At 37.0% G+C, this 26,114-nt stretch overlaps 1 protein-coding gene and 1 non-coding gene across 2 annotated transcripts; one reads left to right on the top strand and one right to left on the bottom strand.

Moving 5' to 3' along the window:
• Positions 1 to 1,042: 1,042 nt before the first annotated feature.
• LOC141719122 (uncharacterized) lies at positions 1,043 to 22,418 on the bottom strand. Its single transcript, XM_074521504.1, has 6 exons — positions 21,736 to 22,418; positions 21,499 to 21,631; positions 21,098 to 21,392; positions 1,479 to 1,607; positions 1,188 to 1,316; positions 1,043 to 1,089 (listed from the first exon to the last, which is right to left on the bottom strand). The coding sequence occupies exons 1-6, from the start codon at positions 22,416 to 22,418 to the stop codon at positions 1,043 to 1,045; spliced, it is 1,416 nt and encodes a 471-aa protein (XP_074377605.1).
• Positions 16,162 to 16,268, top strand: LOC141722330 (small nucleolar RNA R71). Its single transcript, XR_012575351.1, has one exon. It is a non-coding gene; the product is annotated as a small nucleolar RNA R71 (small nucleolar RNA).
• Positions 22,419 to 26,114: the final 3,696 nt, after the last annotated feature.

Genomic DNA, 26,114 nt, shown 5'->3' with positions numbered 1-26,114 from the left:
GTCAACCCTGACAAACAAAACGTTGGTTCAGTTAATGACCATATATGAAAATTCTTGAATAAGTTCTTATAGCTATTAAACATTAATTGCTAAAAATTAAACATTTAAGAATATCCAGTATACCTTCAGAAAAGAGGATCATCAACTTATAGCAATAATATTCTTTCATGAAAACATATTCTCACTACTTCTTTTCAAAATCATTATCATCAGGATTTATATCGCCTAATTTGGATGCCTTTGTTTTTTCAATGGAATCTTTATATGAAAACCTTCATCTGTATATGGAAAAAAGTGGATACTTGAGCTCTATAAAAAAGTCAGTTTCCCAAACCTTCTTAAGTGATTTCGTATGCATCTCCACAATTGTATCCCAAAAACCCAATGAGTCTCCACATATTATAAGACCTCCAACCTCATCTGTTGGTCCAATTATATTAGGAAGACCACTCGCTGATTGAGAAGATAAGAGAACCACTCTAAACTCATCATGTTCATTATCTTTGAAGTGCTCGCGTGGAGTATGAAAATGTCTAACTAGTTCATTGTGTTGATTAACATATCCATCAAAGCTTCAATAATACTTTCATCAATTTCATCTATGCATCCACCTACTAGGTTCCTCCTATTCTCCAGTTCATTTTCAGTATCATAAATGTATACTTGACAAAAATTTGGGAGATTTACCATCTTGCGGAAGCATACTACCAAAGAGATGAAGATTTTGACCTTTGACCTTAAAGCAATAGGGAGCTCCTCCATTATTAATTTTATGATCCATTTTACCACCACTTGAACATATCACAAATAATGAATTGTAAAGATGATGGTTTATCTTGAAGTGGATTGTCCTATCATTTCCATATAGCATGGATCTTAAAGGCTCAAGAGGTTATTTCTCAGCTGGGAGCTGAACCTGTCCATTTTTGCAGCATGGAGAGAAAGTAGGCGAACTATTTTTGAAGGATTTGTTGTTCCATTCTATGTTCCACATAAGGGAACTACACTTCACACATGTAGAGGTTGGCAGACCAATATTAACTTAACTTTCCCAAAGATCAATCCCAGGAAAATCTACGTATTCAGCTTCTTCATAACAACCATAAACAAAAATTATAATAAATGAAATTTATTTAATTGCGTGAGACATGACATGTATAATTTTGAACAAACAATAATCAAAATACCTTCGTCAAAAATTTGTTCTTCCACATTCGTTCCATCATATGCTTCATCAAAATTATTAATGAGATTGGAAGCCACAGGAGAAAGTAATCGACTATTGCTCATATTGAAGTTCTGCCTACGTGACAAATCTGCATGAATGAAGATATAATATTTACTCAAAAAAACAAACAAATTCAATTGGTAAATAAGAATAATAATCAAAACAAATTAGAAAAAATATAATAGATGAAATTTATTTAATTGTGTGAAACATGACATGTATAATTTTGAACAAACAATAATCAAAATACCTTCGTCAAGAAGTTGTTCTTCCACATGTGGGTCATCATATGCTTCATCAAAATTATTAATGAGATTGGCAGCCATGGGAGAAGGTAATCGATAGTTGCTCATAATGGAGTTCTGCCTACGTGACAAATCTGTAGGAATGTAGGTATAATATTTACTAAAAAAACAAACCAATTCAATCAGAAAATAAGAATAGTTATACTAATGGGCTATCATAGAAATAAGGTAAACATAACAAAATTAAGCTTCTCATACTTTGTGAAGCATGATCAATATTTTCCTTTATTTTTTCTTTGTCTATTATGACGCTGTATATATATCATAAATATGAACATAGACGATGTACATATATCATAAATAAACCATGTTAGAATTCTATTGCCAATAAATACAGATTCAGCACCACCATTAGAAGTTTGTTTATTTTTAGTATTTGATTTGACAATTGAAGGCAGAGTGGTACCTACATAAATCAGTTCGTAAAGCATAGTTGCACGTAAAGTATGATATATATATGTTATGTGAATTAAAAAGGAAATAAGAAATGAACACTTACGATTAGATATACAGGATAATATTTGGCTGTTATTGCAAAGCGGTGTATGATTCTGTATAGCTTTACCAGAGCCTAGAAATAAAAAAATAATTAAAAAATAAACCTTATAATGACAAACAAAAATTTAGAACGTAAACTAGAAATATGAGATATTGATGTAACATACTAAATGTTAACTAAATGGTATCTAAATAACATACAACTATTGGCAATAAGAGATCTCGATGACATTATTGTTGAGGTCTTGCTAGATGTAGAATATCTTCTTATATCACGTTTGTAACGCCCCCAAATCCGGGATCAGGGGATTTGGTCGTCACTATGAAACCTAAACCTCAATCTAAAATAACCTGTTTAATCAATAAATAAATGCCAGCGGAAGATATTTAGCATAATGAACCCAAACTATTCCAAGATCTTTTAAGGTTACAGTTCTAGAAACAAGATATCTAAATTCCATAAATAATTTTTCACTTTCTTTTAAAACTCTTTTTAATAAATTCCAACTCAAAACTAAACCCACTAGTATAACTTCGAAATAAAGTATACTAGGCCCAAATAAAATAACACAAATATAATACAATATAATATAAACAGATTTACACAATAGAACTTACACTAGCCCGCAAACCCTGGACCAATCACCTTCCAAAAGCTTCTTCTTTGCTTCCTCGAATTACGCAGCTAAACAGCGCAAGTTAATCCTCACTGGAGGTTAAATTTGAAAACAGGCAAGTATGAGCGGAAGAAATGCTGAGTAAGTTCATTATAACATATATAGGGTCTTTTGATATAAAACTGATGTCTGCAATAGAGCAGAATCTTTAAAAATCATAGTTGCTGAATCATAAAATTTTAGTTGAGGAATCCCAGAATTGGTTCCTTAATTGTATTCAAAATCATTTTGATATTTTTGAGCAAAATGCTTCAGCAATACTTTGAATCTTGACGAGAATAAAACTCGTAAAATAATGTTTATGGAAATATCGTAAATGACAATAACAAGAAGCAATGATTATGGATGGAATCACAAACTTTGTTCAAAATCGAACTCATTTTGTTGTCATATCAAATTAGATATCAATAGGAACTTTGATGCTCACAACATCCCATATTGAAGTCAACATCAATCATCTATACTAATACCACCTTTGATAGTTCACAACAAAGTAAGTATCAGCATAAATCAAAATCTGAATAAAAACTGTATTTCACCTTTAATCCAAAACAGAAATAATTGATAAATCATTTATTCTATGATTATCAAAATAATAAAGAAATTTAGATATCAATTTAGATTGGAACCAATTATATTTCATGTTGTTCCCGATGATCAGTCGTGAAACAACACCGGTATCCCGCACCCATACCGTAAATATAGGTACTACCCGTATCCCACAGCCATACGGTACCTATAGGGCGCCAGAAAAGGCATATACTCGCCTTGAAAGATATTACAGCTGGACCGATATCTCGATCACCTACGCTGTAACCAGTAACCAGTAACCATTCCAATCTTAAAACCTTTTTATGGAAAAAGGAGCTGAATCAATCGACATCCTAAATAATTTTATTCCCCCATTCACTAGGGAATAAATACTCACAACAAAATCATCTTTCTCAAAATCCAAAAAAATTATAAATCCAGTAATTTGATAAGTAAAATCACTTAGCTATTCTAAACATAGAATAACAGAGGGTACTTGCATAATAAGCATTTTAATTCAGCGATATATAAAACATTTATCTATTTTGAACTGAGAATAGGGAAAGCAATATTTGAATAATAGGATTCAAAATATATATCACTTGAACAATAAGTGATGATAGAAATACTTGCCTTTGGGTTTTTAGAAGTTAGTCACACTCGCAATGACGCATCTATTCTGACATTTTGTTTCAAAACATCATCGTCTCTTTATCTCGATAATTCATTTATATGTTGTTCCTGCGATTTCTAGAAGCCAGATAACCATCACTATTCCATTTCACTCTTTATCCTACATCTGGTTCTAATGGTCTCGAATGACCCGCATCTTGCAGAGCTCTTCCTACCAAACTCCAGGTTATTCCTACACCGACTTTGGAACTTGGTTCTTTCATCTGGAACCCATAGAGTTGAAATACCCTAGATTAGACGATCGCTTAAACTTGGCATATCCTCACTATCAGTTCTACCCTTACGATTACATAGCCCGACTCGTAACATATTTTATATAATAATACACATATCATTTAGGGTTCACATTCTCGAAAACCGGTTCAGTGTTCGTTTTTGGAAAATATGTATATCTGTCCTTTTTCGAAATTAGGGTTATCGGTTTTTGCAAAGTATTTCATCACAACACATAATCAGGTTTCGTATAAATATTTATATATAATTGATCGACGTTTCGATAATTACTGTGTTCGGCCTCGCATTTCCGTAATTTAATTTTCCGAAAATTGGGCAGCACCTCCTTTAATTATCGGCTAACCCGTCGAATTTCCCGACATCAAATCAATCACAACCGAATTCAAATTAACTACAATCCAATTCCCAACCACTGATTTCAGTTCACAATATTAATTCGCAAATTCACAAACACCAATTAAAAACAATTATCAATTAATACTCGCATTTTTACATTTTATTTCACATTTTATAAATTTTATTCGTATTTTGTATTTTAAATCATAGGGCTCAGAAATATTCATCATAGCCCACCGTCGGCTCTCCATGCTCATTGCCGACGGCGGCGAAATCGCGGGTACCCGATAAAGTCGGGTTTCCAACACAGATTTCACCGATATAACCTTCGAATAATTAAATAATTAATCAAATAATCATCAAAATTTTCATTGGAATATTTCATGAATAATCCAAGAAAATCATATTAAGTAATCAACACCACATATCAGTAATAGGAGCAACATAAACTGTATCAAGTAAATACACAGAATCGCGCACCACGCGCCACCGCCTCGCCGGAAAGTAGCGAGGGGCGGCGGCAGAACAAGGGAAACAATGGGGCAGGCGGCACAGAGACATACACACAACACATACGCTACAACTGCTTAAAAAAAACTGAATAAACGACAGGAAGGAAAAAGGGAAGCAGGGCGAGGATTCCTCCGGAACACGGTGCAGAGCAGCGGCGGCTTACCGGAGCTGGAGAAAACAGAACAAGGCGCAGCGAGGGAAGAACAGGGGAAAAGAGAGAAATAGAGATGAAAGAGATTAAGAGGGAAAGAGACGAGAGAGACATGAGAGATTGAGAGATTAAAGAATTGAGAGATTAAGAGATTAAGAGAGGAGACAGTGAACCGAGAAAGAAAGAAACGGGTAAAAACTCGATTGAAATAGCTTCCCCCTTTTATTTTATTATTTATGTCGTGATAACCCTAAATTGGACATTACAATTCAAGAATTTATCGAGCATTTTAACGAATAAATAATTTGAAAACCCTCAAAAATAGTTTTCAGAATCCCAAAGTAAATAAAACTAATAAATATAAAGTGTTCATAATTTTAAACCCAGCTTTAAAATGCAACTCGTATACACATCTATCAATTAAATGAAACAACGCGCGGCTAAATTAAATCCAAAAATCTCCAAACAAATTTTAAAATTCTCGGAATATTCCAAACTTAAATAAATAAGAGTTTCATAATTTTTGAAACTTTTCTGGATTTAATATGGATTTTACAAATAAATGGAATCAGAAAATCATACGGGCCCAAATAATCGATTAAATATTGATTTCTAAATTTTATAAAATCCCAAAAATATTTATTGTAATTATAAAATCATGAAAACAATTTTTTAGAGATAATCCGAATATTTATGCAAATAAATCTGCCATAAAACCATTTTTTTAAAAGTAATAACGAGACAATACAGCTCAACAAACAATTATATAGATAATCCTCGAACACCAACGATTACACGTAATGAACAACAAAATAATATCCAGCTGACAGAACCCATACACCTAGTTTATTTATTTAATAATTTGATAATTACCTTTGCATATCAGATCCAAAAATAGGTTACTTAGCCGCTAAGTAACTATAAAATGATATAATTTTAATAACAGATATGGATAATTATCAAAACTGGGCTTCTTATAGAATACTTTATGAGAAAATAATGTAAAAATTTCTTGTCTTTCAAGAATACGAGTTTTGTTGATCTATTGATTGTCGTACCGAAAATTTTACGCCGAGACGCGTACGGGTCAAACCGTAATCCAGATTGAAAAAGTTAAAACACGGAAAATGTCCGGAATTACCAAATTAGGTTAGGAAGGAGTTTTCGGAAGAGTTTCGGGTTATAAAAATATAAAAACGGTTGAAGTTGGACGATTCCCGGTTTTTGTAAAATAGTTTTGTAATTATTCAGAAAATAATTAATAAATACATAAATCATTATAAATCATATAACAGTCCAAAAATTACCAGAAAAATATCATAATTATCTATATTTTATTCTGCACATATAAAAATGAAAATACTCAAATAATATCATATATAAACATCCAAGCATCAACTCCAATTACCAGATATTTCACTAAAATTCACATAAAATCACATAAACCATTCCAAATAATAATAATAATAATAATAATAATAATTGAGAATATGGGATATTACAACTTTGTGGAATGCATAATAATTGAAGAATGATATCGGATCACATATTAGTTTTGGCAATATATTATAGAATATATATGATACTATAATGTCATCAAGTGACGTACCCATGCTATTTGGAGCAAAATTCTCTTTATCAATACCTGTTAAGTGAACTACATAATAATAAATGGATATGACAAAAACAAACAATGAAAGATGCATAGCTAGAATTTGTTAATATATGCTACGAATACAAAATACGTTGTTCATTAGTTGATTGATTTTTTAACTTCACAGTAGAACTATCCTGAACCGTACGATTTATATTGAGCAATCTATTACGTAAAAATATGTCCAAAGCTGACTCACGACCTCGACAAACTGCACCAACAATTCAAAATTTATACATTATTAAACTTAATCATTTGATGCTACATTACAGATCTTTCATTTGTTGAATAAAATCTATAGATTGTACTCACTAGACAGTAAAAATGCTTCGGTGTTTGTTACAGGCTCAGCTATATATTTCTTCGGATATCTGGTTTGCTTTCGTCCTGACTTTGGAGAATTGTTAGGGCGAAAACACGCACTAATATTCACGCAAGTATACGCGTTCGCAAGTAATATAGAATATTTTCTAGTTCGTTCCCTCAGAGACTCAGACTAAATTATTGTCTAATTAAACTCACTCACCAATGTATGATTACTTCTCAATGTTAAGATAATAACACTTAAAATTGTTGATTAAATATTAACTATAATTAACTACTTAATTAACCACTTAACTAACACTTCAATTTATCAATAATAAAACACTCATGAGATCACAACTTCATTATTACTTCCTTCTATAGCCATTGTTATTACCTTTAGCATGTGACAGTGATGATATTAATCGAATAACACGAAACTGATAAAAGCAAACTTTCATTGTACTAATACCATTCTACCAAGCATCCACAATTAAGATAGAAGTTGAATAGTCATCAATTATGTTGAGTTCCTATATGTCTACAGAAATTGACAACACAACGATTTAAGCTCAAGTTATTCCTTTTGATTACATAGGGCAAATAAAACTGTTAGAGTTACCCACTAATCATGCTCAACGTACATGAACCTATGCTAGCATGGCAAGTTCTAAATCTCAAGATCCACCGTCGCTTCACAAGAGATTAACACCCTATCTTATATGTTCGCGACGCACATAAGACGAATACGCACAAACAATACTAGATATCATGCAATCATCACACACTAAAGTATTAAACAATTAACTAAAGAATTCCATAATAAATCCGTTGCAACCCCATGATCATGATTAGCCCATAATAGAACTTATCGCCATCATGGGTTCATATGAAATCATGATAAATAAACACAAGAAAATAATAACTAAACTAATTATATTAAAACAGAGTACGTCATAAGAGTAAATAAGTCAAAGCAAGAAAACTAGCATCCAACGTTACAACGAAACAAGAATCACAAGAAAATATGCTTCCTCTTCGTTACGGTGTGCTAAATCGGTCTTCTTCCTTATCTCCTTCGCTTCTTGCGTAAAACACAATCTAAAACATAATCCCCTTAATAATCTCTGTGAAAACGTCTCAAATCTACCTATATAATAGTCCCATAAAACTCAGATTACATAGAAGTTGGAAGCCAAACAGAAGTAGAAGTCTAAAATAATTTATCTTTTTCCCCGACCCTGCGCGGCCGCTCAGCATAGCTGCGCGGGTGCGTAGGTTGCTGCGCGGCCGCTCAGCATTGCTGCGCGGGCGCGCAGGCCTCTACTGGAAAAAATCCAGGTTTGCTCCGTTTATTCGCCGTAATATGCCCATTCCTTTCCTCTCGCAATGGTGAACACATGCCAAGGCTTATTCTTGATGATTCCTCCCCCGAAATGCAACTAATACCCTGAAATGCATAAACACTAGAAAAACGCATCAAATACACAAAATACTTGATTTCAAGACACCAATTTAAGCCATTTTAAGACGTTCTAAGTGGTATAAAATGCCACTTATCACACCCCCAAACTTAAATCGATGCTTGTCCTCAAGCGTCACAGACTCAAAAACAAATAAAAATATGCATGAATGCAATCTATATGAAAATGCAACGATCCCCCTTACTACAATTAACCAACCAAATTGTCACATCTCAACGAATGCAGTTAGACAACTAAAGATCAATAAACTCATGCAAACGGACATACAGCCAGAAACGTGGTGTGTGCAAATGCTTAACAGATATGCTTCGGAACTAGACCAATTACTATGACTAGACTATCCTCAAGGCAATCCTACGATTATACAAAGAATAAAAATTCTAGGCACAAAGTGATATACAACACTACAAGAACTCTGGAGCTTACTACGGAATCGTGCTTTTTATTTACAACTCAAATGCTTATTTGACCGTGCAATGAGTGAGGTCCACAAAAGACTTATACAATGGTATCCATGTAACGAGCGTTAGGTTAGCGGATCCCAGACTCTAAAAGCCTTAGGTCACTAGGCACAAAGTCCCCTAAGAACTTAATAACTCGAATACCAAAGAGCCCACTCTTGATCAATTATGCAAAAACTTCTGAGCAAGTGCGTTTCGCTCCATCTTGCTCAACCCTAGACTACTCGCAACATATGTGAGCCGGCTACTAGCCATTTGACGCCTAGCCACAACTAGCAACAACTTCCATATTTTTTTCTCCAAAATTTTTTCTTTTTTCATGTCTTTATCACTAAGAACCTATAATCGAATTCTAAGCATAATAAGTAGATTGACCTTGAAAATAACCAAATCATAACAACAATCTAGCCCTTACGCATTCTTTAAGACTTAGTGGACTTACAATTGTTTCTAGCATGCATATCAACCTACACAACTTAATATCACTTTAATGCTATCACTACACTCGCATCAATATCACAATTCAGTCGACAAATCATTGCAAAAGGGATAAATCATTGCAAAAGGGACAAATCATTGCAAAAAAACTAAATGGCATAAATTATGCAACTATATGAACTAAACTATCATGAATATGCAACTAAATGACACACACACAATATTCCTTAACTACCACCCCCAAACTAAAAATCTTCACTGTCCTCAGTGAAAGTAGTAGAAAGGAACACAGGGTATACCTACTCGGAGTCATCATCATCATTACCCTCAGTGGGTGGAGTATCAGGCGGTGGGTATGCAGAGTCCTCACCAAAAACTGGCCACTGGATATCAGCTCCAAGGCCTCGAAAAGCAGTCCCTAACGCAAGGGTGAGCTCCTGAGCAAACCTGCTCTGCGTCTCATACATGGCATCCATCCGCCGTGAAAGCCTCCTATACTGGGCATCACCCATCCCAGCACCCTCCTGAGCTCTCGAAGAACCAGCCTCACCACGCCCTGGCCTAGCCATAGTAGCACCTCGTGCTGGACGCCCTCCTGGAAGACGATAACCCAGCCCATGCTCCTCAGGCTCACCACCGGTCCACTCCTGCATCCCATTCAGAGTGCCAGAATCAATCGGAGCTGCTGGCAACTGCAACTGCTCATGAGCCGGCCAGTTCACTCCCACTGTTCGGCATAGCTTCGTAACCGTGGATGCATAAAGGATGTTCATATGCTTTGCTCCCCTCAAAAACTTCAGAATTCCTTGGTAGATAAACTCACCAAGGTCCACATAGTACTCCTCATTCAGAATTCCCCACAACAGCTGTGCTCTCTCAACTGTGACCTCGTGTGCATGCGAAGAAGGCAAAATATTAGCACAAATAAATGTATTCCATGCACGGGCATACCTGTTCATGGCGATCGCCGGAAAGTGACGATACTCATTATTGCCTGTACTGCGGGTCCAAACTGTGCCCGGTCGACAGAGAGTCGCACAAATCAAATCCAAGTCAAAATCCTCAGCAGTCTTTTCATTCCAGTTCTCCTCCTCGGGCTTCCTCTCTCGCTGTCCAATCACACGGCGAATCGCCGCAGGATGATAATCAACCGTTAGCCCACGGACCACAGAAAACCCATTCTTTTCAGCCTTCGCGTTCGCGTAGAACTCGCGAACAACGTTCATCGGTACTGCTTCGGGTGACTCACAAAAAGCTATCCACCCCTTCTCTGCAATCATGGGCAACAACTCACCATCCCTCCCTGATGGTAAAAACCCCCTCTCCTTCAGAATCGGCTTCCCCATCAGCCTAGTGTACTCCTCCTCCGCAGCTCTGTCAGTTAACCGAGGCCTTGCAGCAGTACCCCTCGATGAATCAGCAATAGGAACTGTGCTGCTGCTGTCAATAGTGCGTGCTCTCTTGGGTGCCATTGATTCGTGAATAAAAGTATGTAAGAACTGATTTTTGATGTTTGTGAGAGGGTTTAAGTGTAGGAAGTTTTGTGGGAGATATGTAGGATAGGTGTATGTATATATAGGGTGTGGATTAGATTAGGTTTTGGGAATTAAGGGATAAAATGATGGGGTAGTGGGAACAATTCGTGGGTTTATGGGCTAAAACTGTTTTTCTGTTTTTGTTTGTTTTTTTTTTCTGAACTGTAAAAAAAATTCTGGTCCTCGACCCCTGCGCGGCCGCTCAGCTTAGCTGCGCGGGCGCGCAGGGGGTCACTGGAAAAAAAAATTTTCAGCCCCTGTTTTCTGATTTTTTTGTATTTTTGGATAGGTTATTAACTTCTAAGGGTTCCTGTAACAACAATTCATGGGTTGCCTCCCACGCAGCGCTTCTTTTTCGTCATTATCTTGACGTTCCGTACCTTTCTCAAGTAGTCAACAAAATGGCACTAACCACCTCTCGGTTTGCCACGTCCCCATAGTAGTGCTTCAACCGCTGACCGTTAACCTTGAATGCTTGGTCCGAATCATTCTCAAAAATTTCCACCGCTCCATGTGGAAACACAGTTTTGACAATAAAAGGTCCAGACCACCTTGATTTCAACTTCCCAGGAAAAAGTCGGAGCCGAGAGTTGAATAAAAGAACTTGTTGCCCTGACACAAATAACTTAGGATGTAGCTTCCTATCGTGCTACCTCTTCACCTTTTCCTTATACATTTTGTTATTCTCGTACGCTTGAAGTCGAAATTCATCAAGTTCATTAAGCTCAAGCATTCTTTTCTTACCAGCTGCATCTAAATCCAGGTTCAATTTCTTCAATGCCCAGTAGGCCTTATGCTCAAGCTCCGATGGTAGATGACATCCCTTACCGTACACCAACTGAAATGGTGACATCCCAAGTGGAGTTTTGTATGCTGTTCTGTAAGCCCAAACAGCTTCATCGAGCTTTAAAGACCAATCCTTCCTTGACGGACAAACAACCTTCTCTAGAATGCGCTTTATCTCTCTGTTAGACACTTCCGCTTGACCATTTGTTTGCGGATGATAGGCAGTAGCTACTCGATGATTCACATTATAACGCTGCATCATAGAAGTGAACTTACGGTTGCAAAAATGTGATCCTTCATCACTTATGATTACCCGAGGTGTTCCAAACCTTGTGAAAATTTGCTTATGAAGAAAATTTAGTACTGCCTTTGCATCATTTGTCGGTAAAGCTTTAACTTCGACCCATTTTGAGACATAATCGACTGCCAGCCAGATGTACTGATTATTGCAAGACGAGATAAAAGGCCCCATGAAATCGATTCCCCATACATCAAAGACCTCGACTTCAAGCATCACATTTAATGGCATTTCATCCTTCCTTGACAAATTTCCCACTCTTTGGCAACGATCACACCTTAAAACAAACTGATGAGCATCCTTGAACAAAGTAGGCCAGAAAAAACCTGCTTGCAGAATACGAGCTGCCGTCTTCTCACCTCCATAGTGTCCCCCATAAACCGTGGAATGGCAGTCTCGTAATATCCCCTCCGTCTCATAGAACGGGATACATCTCCTGATGATCTGATCAGCTCCCTGTCTAAACAAATATGGTTCATCCCACATATACCACTTCACCTCATGCAGAAACTTCTTCTTTTGAGCGGATGTCAAATTAGGAGGCATTATATTGCTGACGAGATAGTTTACAATATCTGCAAACCATGGTTCTTCCTCCTGAATTGCAAACAACTGCTCATCCGGAAAAGATTCATTGATTAACGTCCTATCTTGTGAAGTAGAATCGGGATTCTCCAACCTAGAGAGATGGTCAGCTACTTGATTCTCAGTACCTTTTCTATCTTTGATCTCTAACTCAAATTCCTGAAGTAAAAGCACCCAACGAATGAGTCTCGGCTTCGAATCCTTCTTAGAAACCAGATAGCGAATAGCTGCATGATCAGTGAATACTGTTACTTTCGTACCAAGCAGATAAGATCGAAATTTCTCAAAGCCAAAGACTATAGCCAAAAGCTCCTTCTCAGTAGTGGTGTAGTTCAATTGGGCACCATTTAAAGTCTTACTCGCATAGTAGACCACATGGAAGAGATTTTTCTTGCGCTGTCCCAGAACTGCACCTACCGCATAATCATTCGCATCACACATCATCTCAAATGGTTCTGTCCAATCTGGTGCTGTAATGACTGGTGCCGTGATCAAACTCTCCTTGAGAGTCTCGAATGCTGCCAAACATTCATCATCAAATTTGAAAGGCACATCTTTTTCAAGCAAATTGCACAACGGCTTAGATATCTTTGAAAAGTCCTTGATGAATCGCCGATAAAAACCCGCATGACCAAGAAAACTACGGATTCCTTTCACAGAATTAGGTGGGGGAAGATTTTCAATGACTCCCACCTTGGCCTTGTCCACCTCCAGACCCTTGCTAGAGACCTTATGCCCAAGGATAATGCCTTCACGCACCATAAAATGACATTTCTCCCAATTAAGCACCAAATTAGTTTCTACGCATCTTTTGAGTACGGCGCGCAGATTATTCAAACATTCATCATATGAGTGTCCAAAGACGGAGAAGTCATCCATGAACACTTCGACGTTATTTCCAATCATGTCAGAGAATATAGCCATCATACATCTCTGAAAAGTGGTCGGGGCGCCACATAACCCAAACGAAACTCTGCGAAAAGCAAATGTGCCAAATGGACAAGTGAAGGTAGTCTTTTCCTGATCCTCTGGTGCAATACAAATCTGATTATACCCGGAATAACCATCCAGAAGACAAAAATACTCATGACCCGCCAATCTGTCAAGCATTTGATCAATAAATGGAAGGGGGAAGTGATCCTTCCTTGTGGCTTTGTTCAATTTTCTATAATCCATGCATACTCTCCATCCTGTAACTGTTCGAGTAGGGATGAGCTCATTCTTTTCATTTGCGACCACAGTGATACCTCCCTTCTTAGGTACACATTGTACGGGGCTCACCCACGAGCTGTCAGAAATAGGATAAATGATGCCTGCATCTAGCCATTTCAGAATTTCTTTCTTCACCACCTCCTTCATGATGGGATTCAGTCTTCGCTGTTGTTCCACAGTTGGCTTACTACCTTCCTCTAGCAGAATTTTATGCATACAATATGAAGGACTTATCCCCTTGATGTCTGCTATGGTCCATCCTATAGCCGATTTGAATTCTCTCAAAATCCTTAAGAGCTTGCCTTCCTCACTACCTGAAAGGTCAGATGAAATAATAACAGGTAACGTAGATGAATCACCTAAAAAAGCATACCTCAAGTGTTCAGGTAATGGTTTGAGCTCCAAGGTAGGTGCTTCCTCTATTGATGGTTTGAGCTTCCCTTCAGCATTCTTAAGGTCAGAAGTACCAAGAGATTCAAATGGTATGTCCAGCTTTCGCTTCCAGGGAGAAGCGTTCAGATATTGTAATTGCTCGTTGCTATCTTCATCATCGCTCTCAAAATCCCCCACTAAGGCCTTTTCCAATGCATCAGACATTAGCATGTGATCGAGTTCCGAAGTAACCGCAGTATCAATCACATCCACTTTTAAGCACTCCTCATCTTCTGTAGGGAATTTCATTGCCTTGAATACGTTGAAGGTCACATCCTGATCTTGGACCCGCATAGTAAGTTCACCCTTTTGCACATCTATCAAGGTACGGCCAGTAGCCAAGAAAGGCCTCCCCAAGATTATGGGAATCTTCTTATCTTCATCAAAATCCAGAATAACAAAATCTGCTGGAAAAAAGAGCTTATCCACCTTGACGAGCACATCCTCAACTATGCCCCTTGGGTAAGTAATGGAACGGTCAGCCAATTGTAGCGACATGTATGTGGGTTTTGGATTAGGCAGATCCAACTTTTTAAAGATCGACAACGGCATCAGATTAATGCTTGCTCCCAAATCACAAAGGCACTTGTCAAAAGTTAGATTGCCAATGGTGCAAGGAATGGTGAAGCTTCCTGGATCTTTCAGTTTTGGTGGTAACTTTTGCTGCAGAACAGCGCTGCATTCTTCCGTGAGAGCAACGGTTTCAAGGTCATCCAGTTTCACCTTCCTTGAAAGAATAGTCTTCATAAACTTCGCATAACTAGGCATTTGTTCCAGAGCCTCAGCGAAAGGTATATTGATGTGAAGTTTCTTGAACACCTCCAGAAACTTCCCGAACTGTCTATCCAGCTTTTGTTGCTGCAATCTCTTAGGAAAAGGTGGTGGAGGATAGAGCTGTTTCTCCCCTGTATTAGCCTCAGGCAGAGTGTGTTCAACAGTAGTCTTCCTTGGTTCCGCCACTTTCTCCTTTTGCTTAGATTCTTCACCTCTAATTTCAGCTTCTACTTCTTTTGCCTTTTCAGCATCAGCTAGTTTTCCAGACCTTAAGGTAATAGGCTTGACTTGCTCTTTAGCTTCCTTCCTGCCTGGTACTTCTGTGTCACTGGGAAGAGTGCCAGGTTGATGATTGAGTACTGCATTGGCTAATTGACCAATTTGATTTTCCAAGGTCTTGATAGAAACCGCCTGACTCTTGCACAACAGCTTAAGTTCCTCAAAATCAGCACTAGTAGGTGCAGCTGTACTTTCCTGTTGAGGATATGATTGCCTTGTAGCATACTGCTGTGGTTGCTGGAATCCAGGTGGGTTAAACTGTTTACTCACTCCTTGCTGATATGGTGGCTGAATAGCATTCTGATTATTCCCCCAGCTGAAATTTGGATGATTTCTGTTATTAGGATGATAGGTCGCTGGCACAGGCTGCTGTTGTCGATGATAATTATTCACATACTGAACAGATTCGTTGACAAGAGAACACTGATCCGTAGCATGAGAACCTGCACAAAGCTCACAAACCATAGCTATTTGATTAACTCCATACGTAGCCAGAGAATCAACCTTCATTGATAGCGCTTGGAGCTGGGCTGCAATAGCGGTGGCTGTATCAACTTCCAGAATACCTGCTACCTTGCCTGACGTCATCCTCTGAGTTGGGTTTTGATGCTCATTTGCAGCCATCGTCTCTATAAGATTATACGCCTCAGTATAGCTTTTAGCCCATAAGGCTCCTCCAGCTGCTGCATCGAGCATGGGCCGAGATTGGGCCCCCAAACCATTATAGAAACCAGTGATCACCATCCAATCCGGCATTCCATGATGTGGACATTTTCTCAACATTTCCTTGTAGCGTTCCCAAGCCTCGCACATAGATTCTGTAGGTTGCTGCGCAAACTGAGTAAGAGCACTCCTCATAGCAGCAGTCTTTGCCATTGGATAAAACTTCACCAGAAACTTTTGCGCAAGATCTTGCCACGTAGTGATGGACCCAGCTGGTTTAGAATGTAACCAGTCTTTAGCCTTATCCCTCAGTGAGAATGGGAAAAGCCTCAACTTGATAGCCTCATCAGTCACGCCATTATACTTAAAAGTGCTGCAGATCTCGACAAAATTCCTTATGTGCATGTTGGGGTCTTCAGTTGCCGCTCCTCCAAAAGAAACAGAATTCTGCACCATCTGAATAGTGCCCGGCTTGATTTCAAAGGTGTTAGCTTGAATAGCCGGATGAAGGATGCTTGACTGAATGTCATCAATTTTAGGCCGAGAAAAATCCATAAGAGCTGGATCAGCTTGAACAATACGATCTCCCATGTTTACTGGTTCTTTCTGCTCAGTTCCTGAATCCGAATCCTCAAAATCTAACTTCTCCGGAATATCAAGAACTGCGTCTGTCTCCTCAGCTGTATCTAAAGTCCTCTTGCGAGCACGAGAACGAGTTTGCATAAACGCTTGCTAAAGTACCTGAAACACAACCGAAAAGAGTAAGTAACTACTACGTCCTAATCACTGAGTCCTAATGACCAATGATGGTAAGTACATAAACTAAACAAATACGCCGAGTCCCCGGCAGCGGCGCCAAAAACTTGTTAGGGCGAAAACACGCACTAATATTTACGCAAGTATACGCGTTCGCAAGTAATATAGAATATTTTCTAGTTCGTTCCCTCAGAGACTCAGACTAAATTATTGTCTAATTAAACTCACTCACCAATGTATGATTACTTCTCAATGTTAAGATAATAACACTTAAAATTGTTGATTAAATATTAACTATAATTAACTACTTAATTAACCACTTAACTAACACTTCAATTTATCAATAATAAAACACTCATGAGATCACAACTTCATTATTACTTCCTTCTATAGCCATTGTTATTACCTTTAGCATGTGACAGTGATGATATTAATCGAATAACACGAAACTGATAAAAGCCAACTTTCATTGTACTAATACCATTCTACCAAGCATCCACAATTAAGATAGAAGTTGAATAGTCATCAATTATGTTGAGTTCCTATATGTCTACAGAAATTGACAACACAACGATTTAAGCTCAAGTTATTCCTTTTGATTACATAGGGCAAATAAAACTGTTAGAGTTACCCACTAATCATGCTCAACGTACATGAACCTATGCTAGCATGGCAAGTTCTAAATCTCAAGATCCACCGTCGCTTCACAAGAGATTAACACCCTATCTTATATGTTCGCGACGCACATAAGACGAATACGCACAACCAATACTAGATATCATGAAATCATCACACACTAAAGTATTAAATAATTAACTAAAGAATTCCATAATAAATCCGTTGCAACCCCATGATCACGATTAGCCCATAATAGAACTTATCGCCATCATGGGTTCATATGAAATCATGATAAATAAACACAAGAAAATAATAACTAAACTAATTATATTAAAACAGAGTACGTCACAAGAGTAAATAAGTCAAAGTAAGAAAACTAGCATCCAACGTTACAACGAAACAAGAATCACAAGAAAATATGCTTCCTCTTCGTTACGGTGTGCTAAATCGGTCTTCTTCCTTATCTCCTTCGCTTCTTGCGTAAAACACAATCTAAAACATAATCCTCTTAATAATCTCTGTGAAAACGTCTCAAATCTACCTATATAATAGTCCCATAAAACTCAGATTACATAGAAGTTGGAAGCCAAACAGAAGTAGAAGTCTAAAATAATTTATCTTTTTCCCCGACCCTGCGCGGCCGCTCAGCATAGCTGCGCGGGCGCGCAGGTTGCTGCGCGGCCGCTCAGCATTACTGCGCGGGCGCGCAGGCCTCTACTGGAAAAAATCCAGGTTTGCTCCGTTTCTTCGCCGTATTCTGCCCATTCCTTTCCTCTCGCAATGGTGAACACATGCCAAGGCTTATTCTTCATGATTCCTCCCCCGAAATGCAACTAATACCCTGAAATGCATAAACACTAGAAAACGCATCAAATACACAAAATACTTGATTTCAAGACACCAATTTAAGCCATTTTAAGACGTTCTAAGTGGTATAAAATGCCACTTATCAAGAATCGGAACTCATATATGTCCACGACCTCATCGCTTAACGGCTAAAACATATAATAAAAGTGTCAACGATGACTATAAACTATCAATACCAATTATGAATTAAACACGCTATAACGTTTTAAAACTAAATTCTGTGACATAATTTGATTATGCAGATTCATACCAGACCCGTTGTCTTGAAAGGTAGTAGAATGTTTGCTCCCATTCATAGCTTTAATGTTATCCAATTAGTCTAGATCATTACTGCAAAATAATAAAAAGAGGATTTTGTTAAAATATTAACAACAATATGTACATGTTTGCACGATAGATAACAGATCATCAGTAATAGAAATTCAATAGAAGATGATGATGTATACAAATGTTGAGTTTCATGCATATGGCCTCTAACAAAGAAGAATATTAGGTCTCTGATTATGAATTTTTATGTTAACGTGTATTATGGATCTATGATTGATATGGTATAATAACAAATATATTTTAATAATAGGTTTGATATTATTAATATTGATAAATTGATTTTTAATAATTTTAAAACCCATGTAAGTATTGGATAGTCTATGGATCTAGGCTGATTTGTATATAAATTAGTATGTTTAGGAATATGGGTCGACCCACTGCTCAAATTTCAAAAATATGGGTTATCAATACTTGCAATAGTGTTATTTTTAGTACTAATTCGAGGGTGCATTCACTACTACTGATTAAGATATAGTAGATAATAGATAATAGAAAATGATAGTCTAAATACACAAAATACACAACATGTTAACATGCAAGAGTGTCATGCCACGTAAAAATTGACACCTCTACTGGAGTTGCTTTAATGGGTTTATCATGCATGAAAATCAGTTCTAGGAAAAAATGACCCTAGTCCTCCTACGTAATGGGGTAATTCTTTTTAGTTGTTACATTTGAATTTGACCCGGTCAAATTGACTAAATTTTGATCGAAATTTATAAATATTTTATAATTGAACAAAATAAAAAGATTACATTACCAGAAAGTAGATTTAATCTATTTTAATATATAATTTTTAGTTTTTTTAATAATATAAGAGTAATGTTTAATATTTGGTCAATTTGACTTTTATAAATGGAAATGTGATAACTAAAAAGGGATGAAGGGAGTAGTATATAAAGTAATAAAATAACTGAAAATTAAGTAAAATTAAAAAATTGAAGAAAAATGAAATGGACGTGGGCCCCTGCTGAGACTGTCCTTTTTTTAGAACTCATGCAACATTAGATGCAATTATTTTAAAAGATCGATGGCAGGGTCGTCATTGGAGGTCCAACCCAAAACAAGCAATTGGGCTCTCCCCAGAACTGCCGTAAAGGATTGTCGTTGACTCATTTTGGCTGCAATTAAATCCATGTCAACTCTTGACGTATTTATAACTAGGATACAAAGTACGTTTTTCAAAAAAAAACTAGGATATAAAGTAGTGTCACGAGCTGCATGCAAATTATTTTAAAAACTTTATTTTTATAATGTTATCGGGCGAGAACAATTATTTGACAATTAATAGCGTAAACTGAAAATTTTACATTATATATTACGTAAACATGAACATAATCGTGTTTCACGTAATAATACAAAAAAACTATTCTATACATTTTATGTAACATGCATTAATTTTTTATACGAAAAAATTAACGAAAAAAAATTGTTTAATATATCGATCTCATGTCTTATTTTTTTTAATTTACATTAATAGAATAAACAAAATGTTAATTAAATAATGTTTGTATAAAAGTAAATGAAATTGCCGAACATTTTTTTGATGTGCGAGCGTTCAGGGAGCGTTTGAATCAAGAAATGTCCAAACTAGAAAATTCGTAATTTATATTCAAGCTATATAATTGTTTGTATCATATAATATCTACCCGTTTAAAATAAAATATAGAAAATTGATACATTTTCATTGAAATCTTATTATTATTCACGTTAGTATTGTTAAAATCTATGATCAAATCAGTACCTAAACACTTTAACATAAAAAAGTAATGAAAATCAGCAATTTCATTTACTTTTATATAAACATTATTTAATAAATATTTTATTTCATATTAATTAATTTTACTATTAATATAAGATAAGACATGAGATTGATATTTTAAACCAATTATCCGTTGTTACATTTTTTGTATAACAAAAATTAATGTATGTTATATAAATTTATATAATAAAATTTTTAGATTATCACTTGAAATGCGATTCAATTAAAGTTTATTCGATATATACTGCACAATTTTAAATTTACGGTTAATTGTCAAATAATTGATCTTGCTCAATAACGTTATTAAATACATAGATTTTAAAATAGTTTTTGTGCTTGACGTTATAGTTTTATAAAGTATAGATGTTGTTCATAACTTATCACAGTTCATTTACTAACATCGATAAAATTAACCATCAGATATTATAAGATATTAAAAAACTAAACAGAATGGCAGTGAAACAAAAATCTCAAAATTTTTACCTCAAAATAGTAATCTTGCAAATTATTCATCACTTTTAAAATTTTAAAAAAAAGATTAATAATTAGATTAAAACAATTGATACTCGAGCCAATGTGTGAGCCACCATATTTGCAGAATATTTTATAAAATACAATGAAATATTGTTTGTAAAAGAGATATGTCTACGACAATCCTCAATCACCTGGCCAAAGTATGAACGCATTGGCATTTTACATCTGATCGCTTGACTAGCTACTAAGCAATCCGACTCAATTATGGTGCTTCCCAAATGCATTTCATCTATCCAACTTAAGGCTTCCTTTATCGCCATTGCTTCTGGAAGTATAGGTGCAAACTGACCTGTATGAATCACAGCTTTGGTTTGAAGTAAACTTCCCGTTGAGTCCCTGGCTATTAGTCCAACTCCCGTCTCTTGTCGTTCCTGAAAGATAGCTGCATCAACCGAGACCTTAACTGTATTTGTGTGAGGTTTGATCCAAGTAGAAGCTCCATCTCCCTCAATATTTGGCTGGAGAGGAACATAATATAACCAATCTTGGGCTGCTTTCCTTTGTGTAAGGCCCTGTTTAGCTTAAGCAACGATCCTTTTCACCGTACGACTTTTGATTCTAGACAAATTCATTTCGAGCACGCCAAATAGCCCAGTACAAAGTGACTTTCTCCGCGCTATGATCTTTAGAACTGACTTTAAGCACATGATTCAACCATTCCGCAAAATCCATAGCTGTTTCATAGATTATATTATCACTTAAAATTGACCAGCATTGTGGTTTCAATGTACAGGTTACCAGGCTATGTAGTATGGTTTCAGCCTCACTATCACAGATTGGACATCTAGCTAAAACTGTAACCTGTTTATGTTGTAGTTGACCAAGGTTGGTAGGCAGTTAGCAAGTGCTCTCCAAACTAAGTTCAATGCTTTTGGAGGTGCTTTGATTTGCCACAGTAAACTCCATAGGCTGTCCTTGTCCTCTACACTCCACACTCCTTTCTGCATCTGCAAATGTTTGTAGGCACTTTTTACAGAGTATATCCCAGTGATTTCGTGTCTCCAGTACATGGTATCTGCATTATTATCTGCAACTAGTGGGATAATGAGAATGCATCTCTGGTCTCTGTCATTGAAAATGTCTTTCACTATATCTACGTCCCATTTCTTCATATCTGTGCGCAACAGTGATGCCACTGTTTTGTTCTCCAAGGCCTGATGGTTTATAGTTATGTAAGGGTTATCCTCCAACAGCAACCAAGGTTGGTCACGGATTAGAATTGTTTCACCTGAACCCACTCGCCAACGAATCCCCTCTTTCAGTAAATCCCTTGCTTCGAGGATGCTCCTCCAAATGAAGCTGGGGTTATGCCCTCTACTCGCATTAAGGAAATCCGTGTCCACAAAATACCGTGCTTTGTACAGTCTGGAAACTAAAGTGTTTGGATTTGTTATGATTCTCCACCCCTGTTTACCTAACATAGAGACGTTGAAGTCCCTGAAGTTTCTAAACCCCATTCGCCCTGATGATTTATGCTTCACCATTTTATCCCAACACATCCAGTTTATATTTGATTTTTCTCCCCCCGTGTTCCACCAAAACATGGAAAGTTGTTTTTCTATGTCTCTTGTGATTTCTAAGGGGAGCAAGAACACCGACATGGAAAAGAAGGTAGAGCCTGCACAACAGACTTAATCAGCACTTCCTTTCCTGCTCGTGACACAAATTTGCCATCCCAACTCCGAGTTTTAGAGCAGTCTTTCAAATATCCCAACAGAACTGACTTCTTTCTACCTAGCAAATTAGGGAGTCCCAGATATTTGCTACTTTCATTCGCCTCCACCATTTCCAATTTTCTTTAAATCATTTCCTTATTGTACGAGATCACATTCTAACTAAAGAATACAGATGATTTGCTTCTGTTCACCATCTGTCCTGATACTTTTTCATATAAACTTAAGAGCTCTAGCATCTTTTCAGCTTCATTCAAATTGGCCTTGCAATACAGGTAACTATCATCATCAAATAGTGTGTATGAGAGTGTGGGTGCTTTACAACAAATTTTGACTCCATGTTACCATTTCATTTCCTCATACTTGCGAAGCAATGACGACAAACCCTCCGCACATATAATAAATAAGTACGGGAATAGGGGGTCGCCCTGTCGAAGTCCCCTACTTGGAATTATAGGTCCCATAATGTTATCCCCATGGACAATGTGATAAGAAATAGTAGTCACACATCTAAGAACCAAATTTACCCACCATGCACTAAAACCCATTTTCCTCAAGATAGCTTTTAAAAATTCCCATTCGATTCGATCATAGGCTCTACTCATGTCTAGCTTTAAAGCCATGTATCCATCTTTTCCAACCTTCTTTCGCTTCATATAGTGCATAATCTCATACGAAACCATAATATTGTCTGTGAGTAGCCTTCCTGGTATAAACGCGCTTTGGTTATCTGAGCCTACATTATCCAGCAGAGCTTTCATTCTATTTGCAATGACTTTTGTGTTTATCTTCACTAGAACATTACACAATGCAATAGGACGCAAGTCCCCCACACCCGTTGGATTCTTTTTCTTCGGAATAAGCACTATATTAGTCTCATTCAGTCCTTCCATTAGTTCTCCTATACTAAAAAATTCCTTCTTTAATTTCAGAACATCCTTGCCCACTATGTTCCAGTATTTCTGAAAGAATGCAGGAGTCATGCCGTCAGGCCCCGGAGCTTTATCCGGGTGCATCTGAAAAATTGCTTCCTTCACCTCGAGTTTAGTCACCTCCTTTAATAACTCTACATTCTGTATCGCAGAAATAGATTGTGGAACACACCTTATCACTTCATCAATATTAACCTGGCCAGCAGTAAACAGATTTTTATAAAAGTCTGTGATTAATTGAGCCAAGCCATTACTCCAAGTCACCTACTCGCCGTCATCAGTTTTAAGTTTTTGTATCTGATTCGTACGTCTACGAGTATTACACGCAGCATGGAAATACTTTGTGTTCTTATCTCCTGCTTTTAACCACAGTTGCTTCGATCGTTGACGCCAGAATAACTCCATTTGGTCAAGAATTTGGAATAAATGATGCTTTGCTTCCTTGTACTCCTGGGCTGATTGTCTATCTTGCTTGTTTCTGAGTTGTTTCAATCTGACTTTGCAATCTTTTATACGCTTATTAAAGTAACCTGTCACTTTTTTGCCCCAAAACACCCAGTTTTTCTCCACACTGCTTCACTTTCTACATAATGTTCATGTCAGAGTTTTTCTGCATAATGTCCAAGTCTTGTACTCCTATTTCCTGAATCGTTTCATTGAATCCATCTATCGACCAATGTGGGTACATTGCTCCTCCTTTTTTATCGATCTGGGACACTATGTTATTCATATCTCCCAATATACACCAAGGTAGGTTGGAGTCCCTTGCCAGGTGTCTTAACAGATCCCAAGTTCTCTTCCTTAACGCCCTATTTAGTTCACCATAGAATCCTGTTAGTCTCCACGGCTGGAGACTATTGATTTTGATTTCCACGTCAATATGGTTCTTTGACATACTTACTAACTGAGCCTGACCAGCGTTCCTCCATAACAATGCTAATCCGCCACTTCTTCCCTCTGGTTCGACAACTATCAACCCATCAAAACCCAGTTTTCTTCGAACCTGTTCCATTCGCTCTTTACTACTCAATGTTTCATACAGAAAAATAACCGAGGGCTGTTCTTGATGAATAACGTCTTTCAGGAACTGAATCTTTCCAGGTTGCCCTAGTCCCTTAGTCCCTGACAGTTCCAGCTTAACGAATTCATGATGAGTGCCGGGCCTGCATTGCAGCACCCACCAGATACAAGTTTTTTTGGTTCTCCTCATTACCGTTGTGTGTAGTCATGTCTACGTCTTCTATGTTGTCTGTGGATTCTGGAGGCCCATGTTCGTGGCCCAATCTGCGGTGTTTCGGGTCAATAACTCTAAGCCCATTAATTTCAACATCTGTATTGTTTCCCGCTTCCAGCACGCCAGCTATATTTTTATAATTTGAATTATCTGAAACAGGTATTACTCCTTTATTTTCTCCCAGATTTTGCGGGATAGTTGTAACTTATTATCATTAGGAATCCCAGTATCACCGCTGCGTATTATCACATTTGCGTCTGTCACGGTAACTGACTTACCACTATTGTCTTCTGTTGACTTACTCGCCGCCGTCACTCCTCCCATTTTCAGCCACTTACTTCCCGCTATAAAATACATCTTTTGGGATCCGCCCTCATCCAAGCTCCATCTCCATTGGGGTTTTAAACAGTTTTTCACAAAAAATTTCTCTTTGACCAATGTTAGATATATTTGTGATGTCATGTCTAATAATGATTTGTATTTAGTTTTTAGATCTTGACTAACAGGACAAATCAGGACTTAACTGGAAATCAGTACTTATACTGAAGTCAGAACTTAAGATAGCAGAACTTAAGATATCAGAAGATATTCATCAGGAGATAATATCAGGACTTAAGAAGACTTTCAGATAAGGAAGGCGGTTGATTGAAGGGATAGAAGATCAAGACTAAAACAAGAAAAAATATGCATGGAGAAAAATTCTATGAAGAATAGAAGACTTGGAGGAAAGATAACTAATTGATATATTTTAGAATATATAATTATATTCGATATCAATTAGAGATTATCTTGTAACTGTGTGGTATATAAACACAGCGTAGGGTTTACACTAGAAGTGTTATCATTATCATGAATATTATTCATTGTAACCCTAGTAGCACTCGTGATATTTGTTCATCACTGAGAGAGAACGGTTCCATTGCAATACTATTTTATTAATAAGATTATTCTGTGTTTCATACTTGTGTTCTTAATTCGATTTGATTGTATTATACACTGTATTCAACCCCCTTCTACAGTGTGTGTGACCTAACAAGTGGTATTAGAGCCTATCTGTTAACACACATACAGTAAAGATCCAAAACAATCATGTCTGAAGAAGAACAAATCCAACCAAGCCCACCAAAACTGAAGAAACTCCAAAGACTCAAATCCACAGTCGATATGAGACAATTAGGGTTCCCATGCTGAGACCTTTTGAGTATCCCATATGGAAAGTGAGGATGGCTATGTTTCTGGAAGCTACAGATCCAGAATACCTTGACAGAATTAATGAAGGACCACATAAGTCAACCAAGCTCTCTGTTGTAGTTCTAGATCAGCCAACAAAGACTATACCAA

The sequence above is a fragment of the Apium graveolens genome, chromosome 4, assembly GCF_009905375.1.
Source record: "Apium graveolens cultivar Ventura chromosome 4, ASM990537v1, whole genome shotgun sequence".
Lineage (NCBI taxonomy): Eukaryota > Viridiplantae > Streptophyta > Magnoliopsida > Apiales > Apiaceae > Apium > Apium graveolens.
This window is presented reverse-complemented; position numbering and strand designations above follow the sequence as displayed.